The sequence below is a fragment of the Aulonocara stuartgranti genome, assembly GCF_965226115.1.
Source record: "Aulonocara stuartgranti genome assembly, chromosome: 9".
In the NCBI taxonomy this organism is placed as follows: Eukaryota; Metazoa; Chordata; class Actinopteri; order Cichliformes; family Cichlidae; genus Aulonocara; species Aulonocara stuartgranti.
In genome coordinates, this window is record NC_138960.1 from 19,059,370 (window position 1) to 19,071,829 (window position 12,460).

Genomic DNA, 12,460 nt, shown 5'->3' on the forward strand with positions numbered 1-12,460 from the left:
AGTTGGATTTACTGATATAAAATGACTGCATTAAATAAACTTTATGTGAAGCAGGTTTCAGATAACATCACTCGAGCCCTTTGAACTGAACTCTCAGCCGAGCTCTGCTGGCACTGCTGGGACTCTTTGCCCAGCAGCACCCGTGTAATGGGACACTGCTGAATGATGCTGAGAGGAGCACCAGAGCAGCCATGGCCTGTTTCACCTGACTCGCTCCTTGTTGTCGTCCGTATACTCGCCCATTGTTAGCTTGTCTTCTGCAGGTTAATTTATGACACTATCAATTGATCGGCTGCTGGCTACTGGATGTCCTCATGCCTAAGATAATTACTAAAACCAATTACTTGGGGATAATAACTTTGCGAGTGTTCCTTATTCTTGATGTATAATACATAGCAGAGGTGGCTGGGGCACACAGGAACAACATCCTGCTCTGGTCTGTTGCTGCTGCTGCTGCCATCCACAACTGATACCCAAGCATGTTAATGCACTTAGGAAAGAGTAAGTATGATACTAACTTTTTATACTGGCTGATCCAGCTTCTTGACTTACCTAAACATGTTTTCAGCTTTGACTGCAAACATAAACACGTCAAGGCTGCTTCATTTGGATTTCTTATTTGCAAACTTTGGGAGTGGCTCAGTAGTAGCCCAGTGCAGGCTGTATGGATACCGTGTGTGTGTACGCGTGCATATGTGAAAGTGCAATCTATGCTTTATCCTTACCATCCATGTGTGCAAGCCATGAAAGGTCAGTAAAGTTAGTTCACTTGTAATAATTTGGCAACATTTAAGTCTGTAAAGATTGTAAAGTGTAACTTATGTTTACTATGTGGAGAAGTTAAGCTGCTACAGCTGTCGATGAACTGTTTGCAAGATTTGACATGCCTTATTGTTTGTACTTTTATATTATTTCTAATAAATTCTGTGGCTATGCTTTCAAGTTTCGTCTATTCACATGGGCTTATTTGACTTGATATTATGAGGATCTTTTTCTGTGTCTTTCCAGTCGTAGCCACTTGCTTCACAGAATTCTTTTACCAAGCTCATGTTGTCTGAGTGGGAGCGCTGCGTTTTTTGACTTTGATGAGCCCAGTGAGGCAGATTATCTCAGCTTGTAGACGGGCAAACTTCATGTGCCAAGGTTAAGCTGAAACGTTAACCTATTCATCAGGGTTACAGAGTAGCCTCAAGTGGCCAGACGTCCTGATCAGACGCCACTCAGATCAAGGAGTGTGCCTTCACTTGACTTAAAAAAACCCCCACACATTTATATTTAATTTTCACATAAACAAGACACAAAACAACAGCAACAAAACTGTATTATTTCTATCAAATAATAGCAAAGCAGTAAATACATGCTCAGTTACACATCTGCATTTCATTATTTGTGCACACAGACTATGGTTAATGCCACAACCTTTAACAGCTAATGAAAAGTGACAGGCAGCCAGTACTCTGGGGCACACAAGCTTAAATAACCACATGCATGCAGTCACAAACTCACGCACACTGCCTCCTCTAAAGGGTTACTTCCTTGCAGCTTGTGATCCTGTTGGAGGTGTCCACTGTGAGTCCTTAGGTTTCGCCCTCCCCTCTCATGTGTCGCAGCATGTTGACACACACAGGCAATGATGTATTATTGAGGATGTCTGTGGATTACTTGGGCAATGTACATTACAAGTGCAATTACCTACACAAGGATACATGTATAGGAGTCTAATTGCTCTGCATGGGCAATGGCTGATGATATCTCTGCAAAATAATGTGCCTGTCTGCCAGTTTTATCTTGCTGTGTGCAGGAATCTGTACAATTTAAATCATCTTAACTAGTTCAGATAAAATAACTGCAGGAGCTGAGTATAAGATGGCACCCTGGGTGGCAGTCTTCTCTCACCGCAAAATAAAGTGAAAAATGATAATAAAAAGAAGAAGAAGGCTTTTTGCATCACTGTGCACTTCCACTCGAGCTAGTTTTCTTTTGTGTGTGAATGGGCATCTATATGGGGAAAGGCTCATGCTGCAACAGAGACTAATTCCTGCTAATCCCACTGTATCTCCAATCTCTCAGAGCTAGTTTCCAATGGCAGCCCTGCAGCAGGGGAATTGCTAGTGAGATTAGCTTTCGTTAGCTCCTCCTCTGTTTGTGGTACTCACTGCCGGGCCAGGCTGGCCTGCCACTGCTAACCTTTTGCACAGAAATGGATTAATTGCTTTGTTTTCCCCCAAAAAATGTGCTGCATTGATTTCGGAGAATAATGTAAGTTTGATTTAGAGAGTTGTGCTTTTGTCTTTGCTTTAGCTTTGTGGATGTGGTTCTTTGAGTTATGGGAACAAATCTGTGATGACAGACAGACACCTTTGAAGGATACACGAAAGACTCTCTTGAGATTTGGCTGTAATTGCATTTCATGTAATTATTTGATTGATCTGCAGAACCTGAACTTTCTTCTGCATATTTCCATGCAAAGACAACATATGGGTTTATTTACTAATAGCTGTTTGCTTTTTAAAATATATGTACATATTATCACCTTGCCATTTTGGATGTATCTTGCTGAATATCTTGATCAATTTGGTGCTGAATGATATCAGCCTTAAAAATTGGGAATGTGTCTTATTGGACCTGAAAGCAGGAAGCACACCCCTCTGAGTGTTTACAGAAAAGCTGTGACTTAAAGCTAAGACATCCCATTTATCTGTAACAGGACACTGAAGAGTCTTAATGAAGGCAAGCACAGTTGTTGCCTTTATTTTTATGCATTGTTATGTTATAAAGCTTCAATCTGCTGAAAATCAAAGCTATTTCCTCTAGATGTAATATTTACTGCAGATATAGATGGGCGTTAAATCCCCTAAAGACCCAATTTAACCCCCCATCTATATTGCATCCCTGGATTATCCTCAAGTAAAACACTTCCAGTTTAATTCCCAAACAAACCGTGAACTTTGAACACTCATCTGATTAAGCTTCAGGTGTTGAATTTAGAATCTGAAGGAAAAGATCTACTGTACATTATGTACTTGCACAATAGCTTTAAATCCCCTTCATCTGAGCTCTTTACTAATGTGTTTACTCAGTTCAGACATGGATTAATAACAGTATAGCTGCACTAACTGGTGTATAATATAGGTCACACACAGCACAATGTCCCCCCCCCCCAACTTACCGCCTGCCCCTTCTCTATCACTGACCCACATGTACATGTGTTTTTCCCATTCTGCAGGAGATATCTCCTAAAGATGTTTCCACGATCAGGGAAATCGATTGTCTTTGACAACTTTCCAGATCCGACCGACACCTGGGAAATCATCGAAACAATTGGTAAAGGGACCTATGGAAAAGTCTATAAGGTGCTTAATAAAATAGATGGAAGTAAAGCAGCTGTGAAGATACTGGATCCAATCCATGTAAGTTGAGTTTGTTACATAGTAAGTACATTGTGAAAGAGCTTTAAGACTTCTTCAATATTTTTTATGACTGAAACAAAGAAAGTAACGGCTACAATCTGGAATTGTAATATGTTTTTGTAATTTGTTTCTGTAAGTACTGGATCATATCACTTAATCTTTGAATTCAGGTGTTTTCAGGGAATCCAGCGCTTAGAATAGGTCATTCTATAGAGTTCACTGAATTTCAGTATGGCACTGCAACGGATGTCGCCATTGCAACAGGTGCATTTGTGAAATTTTTCCCTCCTAAATATTCCACATATTTCACATCTGACATTTAGAAAACACAGTGATTCAGCCACAAAATGTCAGACCAAGAACTTATAGAGCGAAACTGATCAGTGCCAAGTGCACAGTGTGTAAAAATTACCAAAGCTCTGATGACTCACTGACCAGCTACAGATGAACCAGCAACAGTGTCATGGACAGTCAAAGCTCATTGATGTACACAGGGAGCAAAGGCTGACCATTGGGTCTGATCCAACAGATGAGCAGATGAGAGTAGCTCAAATCGGTAAAAATGCAATGCTGGTTGTGATAGAAAGGTGTCAGAATACACAGTGCATTATAGTTTGTTGCTTATGGGGCTATAGACCAGTCACCGTGCCCATGCTGAGGCTTGTTTGCCACCAAAAGCGCCAACAAGATGCCAACAATCGACCATCTGTGGATTGTGCTGGTTAAACAAGTGAGGCCCCAACTACAGCAAAAGGGGGACCAACACAATTTTAAGCATAATGTCATGTTAATGCCTGATTGGTATATATATCTATACATATTGTTTTGCTCTTAGTGATGGCACAAGAAGTACACGTTTATGTCTTGTGACATGGCAAGTGTTTAATTTACATCATCGATTTCTGGGTGTTTTTACTTTCCTACATCTTTACTTTAGTTTTAGTTGATTGTTAGTGTAGTTTTCCCTGTTGTATGACACCTTAAATGTGATCAAATTTCATCTTTTTAAACTGAAAATGTGTATTTTATATGTTTCATTATTTTTTACCTTTTACCTTTTTTTTTTTTAGAGATTTATATCTGGAACAGGGAGTGCACATGATCTTCCAAGGTTAAAAGTCATGATTTTTCTTTACATTTCATCTGAAGCGTGCCCATAGGCTATGTATACCAGCTGGTATTTAAAAGGAAATCTAAATAGCTGGGTAGAAAACTTACTGAGAAGTAAACAGTAAAGGCCCCACCATCTCACAAAGAAAGAAAAACCTTTATGATGTGAAAAACCTCTGGCTTTGCAAGCACAAAAAATCAAATCGTCAGTGTAGTCTGACTTATTAGCTCTGCCCTCGGTAAGATAAACATCACTCTGCTCTGCTTTGTTCTCAGCCTGTGAAGAGAATAAAGCCAAGCAGGTTGGAAACACCTCAAGCGAGATTCTTGTAACTATTCTTCCCATCTACAACCATCAGCAAATTATCTCAGCAAATTGCCTCTGATGATATCAGTTTAGCACTCTGATCATTTTGGACTTGCGTTGCTTGTGGGGTGCTTTAGCACAGAGCCAAAACACAAATTTGGCATTACAGCAGAAGTGTGTGAAGAAGGAGAAGAAAAAAAAGAAACGGCCTAATGAGAAGAAGACTTTGTCATGCTGCAGGGAAACATGATGTTAAACTTGACATTGTGGGACTGATCTGTCCTATAGAGTCAACATTTTTTATAATTACTAGATTTACCATTTACAGAAGATTACTTCAGATGTGTTACATTTCTGAGCATTACCATATTTGAGTAGTCTGTTTGTTACCGTTCTTCATCGATTGTGTTGTCTATTTTGAGTCTACGTTATAGTGCATGGTTTATTTAGAGGCATTTAATGAGCAGCAGGGTTCTTCTATTAAACACACTCTTCAAGTCTCATTAATTTGGGAGGGGATTTGTTTCTAATTATTAAGAAACGCAAAGCGCATCATTACCATAATCTTAATCACTGCACTCATTTCGTTCACATATAGAAGATGCAGTACAGATTTTTTTAAATACTGTATGTTATGTTTAGTTTCAAGCTTTATCTTTTTCTTTTTACTTTTTTTGATGAAAAGCGATTTGTAGTCCAGTAATTTTCTGTACTTTTGCTTTCTACCTTAAGCTACATTAAATGTATAAAGCAAAGTCATTTTACATTGTGGGCCACATATAGCCACTTTGATCTTAAGTGGCCTGGATCTTTGAAACTCCCATTTCTGTCAGTGTAAAAAAAAAGTTTAACTGCACATTTAGTCCCTAAGAAATCTTCATATATCAAAGGTGCAATTTCAACAGTGTTAAGTAGTTTGTTGCCCTGTCTTTGTTGTAGTTATAAAACTATTTTTTTTTTGTTTTTTACAGACAAAACATGAAAAAAAATGTAATTACTTTGGTTTAGTATGAACGCAGGAAGTCTAAAAAATTATGCCCTCCTTCACATTTTCCAAAACCATCCATTGGAATTAGAGTCTTTGCTGTGCCCATTTTGACCCCCAAACCATATGTTTGAAATCAAAAATCTGGTTTCAGGACTCTGTACGAGGGGTGTCAGACTTCCGATGCCACCAACTACAATAGGATTCTGCTCAGTACTATTTATTGTAGTACTGCTACTGTTTATCACTTGTGATATAGTACTAAATACTGTACAAGATTAAATGTCCACCAGCACGATTTGCATTATATGCTAAAAGTTCCCGGTCTTTAGGCTTTAATAACCGTGCAACATTCAGAAGAAGAGTATACGATGACTGCTGTATTTAACATGTCCTGGATATGTCCTTTCGCCCACATTAAATTGCAGAATAAATGATGGAGACTTTGCATAGTGTCCGAAGGTCGGTCGCTCTGTTTTTCTTTGATCAAATCAGGCAACCGATGACGTTCTTGATATTTAAAAAGGTTGCAAAGCAGTTAAATGAGGAGCTGCAGATACATGTCTTAGAAATCACAGGACAAAGAAATGAATCATTCTCAAAGTCTGGTTTATGGACATTGCATTGGCTGTGTATCTGTGATATCACCACAACTCTGTCACTGTTCTCTTGAATGAAGATAGTTGAGAGTATCCTCCTCATCACTACTGGTGTAGGAATAGAAAAAGTTGAGAGAGAAAGCAAATAAATTACAGTTTTCTCCACAAAGTCTAGAAGGTAAATAAATGAAAGAAAAAATGTAAGCAATAATAACAAAGTATCCATTCAGCTGATCTTTATATTGTTATTTTCTTGGTTAGAGTTAAACTAAGAGGACCGAGAAGCAGGATCCAGTGGATGGTTAGCTCTGCTTAGCATAAACACTGTAACAAGCAATAAATAACTTTGTAAATGTAACAATTTGTCAATCAGCCAATCCAATCCAACTTTATTTATAGATCACTTCAAAAACAACATGGCTTGTTGTTTTTGAAGTAAAAAACAGTGATAAAAGTATACATTATGTAACACTTTCATACACTAGTTATTAATGAGCATGACTGTTACTGAGCCACTTACATGTCAGCTGATATTTGATATATTTATTGTACTAAATTCATTTGAATTCGTTTTTTGCATTTTGAATTTTAGATATTTTACTCTTATGTATTTCTTGTCATTTCTTAATATTTGTATTTAAACATAAAATTATTTTAATATACAATTTTTGTTCTTTTTACAAATTACTTTTTACTTTAAAGTAAGATTGTATTTTATTTTATTAAGCTAAAATTATTCAGGCTATTAATTGGGTGTGTTTGGTCTTATTTTTAGCTTCTGTAACAAAAAAATTCCCCAACATTGGGATTATTAAAAAAGTAATAGCTTTTATCTTATGTGAAGTAACCCTCTCCAGTTCATAATTTCAAATTTTTCTACCAGTATGAAAATGGTATTAATATTATTTAACTCATGCCTAGACAGTAGTCCAGGTAGTAATTAGTATTACCTCTATTACTCTGTTATTTGGCATTAAACATTCAAAGATAAAATATGGCTGGTAAAAAAAATAGCTAAAGATGAGATTGTAGGTGTTAAAATGTGTGTGTCGTACACACTTAGCTGATGTTTGCTCTTGTGTTTCAGGATATCGATGAGGAAATTGAAGCTGAATACAACATCCTCAAAGCTCTTTCTGACCATGCCAATGTGGTCAAGTTTTACGGGATGTATTACAAGAAGGACATCAAATGTGGGGATCAGCTGTGGCTCGTACTAGAGGTAAGAGCACAACATTGGCTGTGTTTTTGTCACAGGCAGATTTGACTTGGATCTTAGAGAGCATATACTGTAGGTGCAAAAGCCTTATTATACTACAAACAGGAAGTCTTGCCAGGTATGTACAGCGGTCAGGGATTATGTAACAGTTTTAGCCACAATGGGCAGTCTAGGAGTTTACTTATAGAGCACCTGGGGGATTTGGTCGCAGGCCAGTTAGTACCAGGAGGGGGGGAGGTTAGATTGCGTGTTGTGAGCGCCCTGCTGAGAGCAGCACAGCAGGGATTTCTGTTAACAGGAGCTGTCTTCATGTATTAGTTTATACACCCTCTGTATAAAGTTGGAGCACAGGTTGAAATGTTCCTTGTTGTAGTTGATTTCTGTTGTAGAACTGAAGATACAACACACTGAAATTGCCTTTTTTGAATTAGCCTTTCCTTGTTTGCACCTGCTGATGCACGAGAAAAGCCACATGTAGCCGTGATATTTTCATGAAGGTTCAAGGAGACCTTGCTACTGCTGCTGCTTTCAGTACTCCTCAAAAATCCTTCCTGTCAGCTCCCCCCGTTCTCCATCTTTCTCCTTTTTTCATTTTCTGCTGTAGCCCTTTAGAAATGTCAAGCTCCAGACAAACATGTAATGGAGGTCAACCTCAGAGGAGAGAAAGTGTTTGTGTCAGATATTGGTTTTCTTTGCCTTTTGGCAGTCGGACCATGTAATTTGTGTTCCTGCTTTGATAGAGAGCAGTACAAACCTGGAGATGTCTGGAAAACACTGTCAGCAATCTCAAGGAGGTTTGATAAGAAATGAAACAGCCATCGTCCAAAAGGGTGGTTGATGTGTTTCTTTGTGTGTGTGTGTGTGTGTGTGTGTGTGTGTGTGTGTGTGTGTGTGTGTGTGTGTGTGTGTGTGGTGTTTCTGGCGAATGGACTATAATGTAATTTGTCTCAAGGGATGGAAATGTTGGTCTGCTGGTTAATTAATCACTTTTTTTCTGAAATATCCCTTAAATACACATGCATGAGCCCCAGAGAGCATTTCTTGCTGCCATTGGTAAACCACTGTTTTCTGTATGACTTTGACAATTTATGTCACTGGGAGGAGACTTGCGGATAGGCGAGGAGAAGCCTTCAGAGCTGGCTGAAGTAGTCCTCCGGTGATTAAGTCAAAAGTCTGGCTGTACTTCACAGCAAAAGATGCAAACTCAGCAGCCTGCAACAAGTGCTTTAAGGTGATACTGTGCAAAGGAGGTAACACCTCGACTGTGATGAAACACCCGGCGACGCATAGCGGTTTTTTAAAAGCCGAGAAATGCGCTGTATTTGATAGCTTGCTGCGAGACCTCACATGGAGCACATCTACTGCGGGTGTGGTGCCTGTTATCGGTCCCGGAGTTAGCAACATCCCCCAAAAACCCGAAGAGGAGAGTCCTGGCCCCTAGCCCTGCCAGTGTAGCAGAAATGATGATGATCATGATGGCAGCAGCAGCCGTGCTTCTCTGCGTGAGTAGCTTAATGTTGTTTGTGTATGTCTGTGAAGGTTCTCAGTCATCCAGGTCATCGTAGTCAAAGGAGCTTGTAAAGAAAAGCGTCTGGACTTCTGGACTTCTTTTCGTTGTTCGTGTGTAATTTACGTTGAGTAGGCTAACCACGTTATTAAATTAATGCAGGTAAGGTGAACTAGCAAACACCGTTGTAGTTACATGCGGCTGTCTTCTTGTTTGATGGCAGATGCTCCCTTCACCCTGGCCAAAAAGGCTAAAATGACCAAAGAAAAAGTGGAAAACAGTTAAACATGAGAAGTTTTTGGACAAAGTTTGTGGTTTTTTTTCCATTGTTTAAGCACTGCTTCCAGCCAAGAGTGATATCATAAATCCCCTATAGCTGCAGAAAAGGCTAACATTGTTATCTTTTTACAAAAAAACAGCTAAACATGAGAGGTTTTTGGACAAAGTTTGTGTTCTTCATTCTTTAAGCACCGGTTCGAGCACCGGTTCGAGCACCGTTTAAGCACCGGCACCGTTTCAAAAGTATCGGTTTGGGACTGGTATTGGATAAAACCTAAACGATACCCATCCCTAGGCGTACCTATTTCACATTTGGATTGGATACTAGACTGGATATTGGTGACAACAGGCCAATCGATTCACTTCAGTATTCAGTATTCACTACACTGTGTATTAGCAGCAACTCGGGATTTTATTTCAACAGCATGCTGTGATTAAATTAGCTGAGATGACTGAACAGCTATATTGACGTCACTCTCAGACTTAACTATGACAAGAACATGTTGTCACCAACTCCATTAATATTATTTAAGTGTTTTTGTGTGAGGAGGAGTAAAAGGAGGTGCACTCAGACTGAGAGTAGGACAAAATAGGCCAGCTAGGCTCTAAATAACAGCAGTATGCAGCAGCCTGTGACATTCACACTTCACATGAGATGATATGAGACCAGTGTAGATAAATTTAGTAAATAACATAAATGCAATTTTAAAATCTTTATGTATTTTTGTGCTGTTGTTGCTTATCATCTTACTAATAATTTCTAGTCCTAGTTAGTGATATTATTGGTGTATCTGTTTATTTGTTACCTTTTACTTTTTACGAAGTTAAGAAAGCATTATTTAAATCGAGCCTGATGTTGAATATAAAGAATGATTTTCAATCTCTTTTTCATGCTTATATTTTTTTTTTTACTGATGTTGGATATCTCAGTGGCTCCATGCTGTGGTATTTTATACATTTGCCTAACAAACAAAAGCTCCCCTGGGTCATTTCTGTGAAAAGATTTTTTAAAAGGTTTAGATCTAAATGTGCTGAAATAGTTGATGTTGATACTTAGCTTGAAACAAAACCACGTACAAGCTTGTGGCATAGATAAATGAACCTCTTAGTACCACTGTTTACCCAACAAAAAATTATGCTAACCTTTAACCAAAAGCCCCATTTCCCCAGGCCATCTACAACCAGTTTCCCTTCCTAAACATCCAAACAAAGTCTTAAGGCTAAAAAAAAAAAAACAAATACAAAAGCTAAATGAAGACCGACAGGATTTCCATTTAAGATACTCATCCTGTTCTTCTATTACGCTACCTTTTTTTCCACTGTTAGGAGATTATTGTTTCACACTGAACATTTTTCCTTTGTCAGGTACAGCAGTGCTAGAACAAAGTGTCCATATTTCTGTAATCCAAGCTCAGTGGGCTTCACATCAACAGCAGCACTGTTATGCTAGCCCAATAGATAGTTTTCACCTCTCCATCTTGAGTTTCCTTCCCCTTTCATCAATCTCCTTTCTCCTGACCTTTGCAGAGGACCCTGCATTTACTTCTCTCAGATATCAAGATGCTGACAGCACCATCCTTTTGAAGGAAAACAAAGAAAGTGCTATTGTTTTTTTAAGATAGTTTCATGTGAGTGTTCAGTGAAATTATCTACCAGGGCTTAATTCCTATGAGTAAAACTATAAATCTGCTGTGATCTTTGTTTATTCCCCGTGGTTACATATCCACTCAAAATTTCCCTTGCAAATCTGCAACCAGCAGTCCAAATCTGGTGGCTAATCCTGAGGCTGAAATCACTGCCTGACAGTTTAATAAGTGGCTGTGTTGTGCGTGTGTGTTTTTGTGCTCTGAAGTAGATGCACATGGGGTTTTAGCAGTAAAAAAGACAGGAAAGCAGGGAGTGAGGTGGTCATTCACCATGGTTACTGGCCCTCCTTTCTAAACTGTAATTTTCCATCCTTTAGCTCTGCTGAGAGGAGCCTTTCTCTGCCCTGCACTGACAGCAGACCGCTCATTATGAGCAGAATTCATACAAATTGCATCCGCTACTTTGTTAGCCCTTCATTGGGGTCTACGAGCTTTTGGCTTTGCCTCTGTAGTGTTCTCCTTTATCACAGCAGATGTGGGCAGAGATGAGCATGCTTTCATGTATAAAGGCCTAATATTGCTACCAGAGAGCTTGAAAATACTTCAAAGAAAGTGACGCTAGAGCGACTTTTATTCTCTGACTGGAAATAAGGAGCTAATTTAGATGTGCATGTCATTTGTGAGACTTTAAAAGGTCATTTGTTTTAAATGTTCACCATCTTCTATCGAGCTAAAATAAAAAATGTTGGAGTTTTAAATCAAAATTGCATCACTCTGGGGATGTGCTTTTTTAAAAAAAATTGGGATTGCTAAAAAAATGTCATTCGTCATTCATCTATGTGTGCAGATTAATTAAATTAAACCCTGGCCGCTAAAGTGAGCAGCTCAGAGAAGAAGCAGAAAAAGATAACTCAATCTATTGAAGCGCAAACCTTTACACCATCATTTTCTATCACGGAGGAAATGAACAGCAAAAGCAAGCAGCAGTGGTAGGAGAAATTGGCTTATGAAGATTCTTTGTCAGGACCAAAATTGCATAAAGAGTCTGCACATGAAGAAAACAATAATTAGCATTGTTGTCTGGGGAAAGATAAATGATAAGTGGAAAAGAGAGATAAATCTCTCGAAGCTTCTCATTAGTAAGCCTATACAGCTTTCCCTTTCAGCGTGGCACAAAACACAAAAACTGGATCGCACGAGGACTTGACTCGAAGGTTCAGGAGAAACTTAATCAGGGCTCATCCTGGGCATGTCGCTAGTCTATCCCAGAGCGACAGAAAATCACACACTCTGAACTCTACACCTATGGTTAGTTTACAATCACCAACTAATCTAACCTACACATTTTAGGACATGTGTTAGGATGTGAGCCTTAATCAGTTCACAAATTCCCTAGTCATTGAATCAGTGCTTGAAAACACATGAAAAAATTTTTGCTTGTCCCTTTTTTGCTTTCCT

At 38.8% G+C, this 12,460-nt stretch overlaps 1 protein-coding gene across 9 annotated transcripts in view; it reads left to right on the forward strand.

The window, feature by feature from the left end:
• The first annotated feature begins 2,120 nt into the window (after positions 1 to 2,120).
• myo3a (myosin IIIA) overlaps positions 2,121 to 12,460 on the forward strand; it is a 67,776-nt gene continuing 57,436 nt past the window's right edge. For 5 of the 9 annotated variants that reach the window (XM_082545606.1, XM_082545608.1, XM_082545611.1 and 2 more), the window contains exons 1-3: positions 2,121 to 2,259; positions 3,227 to 3,410; positions 7,499 to 7,633. In XM_082545606.1, coding sequence (XP_082401732.1) covers positions 2,258 to 2,259; positions 3,227 to 3,410; positions 7,499 to 7,633 — 321 coding nt within the window. In that variant the 5' untranslated portion in view covers positions 2,121 to 2,257. The remainder of the gene's footprint in view (positions 2,260 to 3,226; positions 3,411 to 7,498; positions 7,634 to 12,460) is intronic. The other 4 variants (XM_082545609.1, XM_082545613.1, XM_082545612.1 and 1 more) reach the window with 1 other exon arrangement.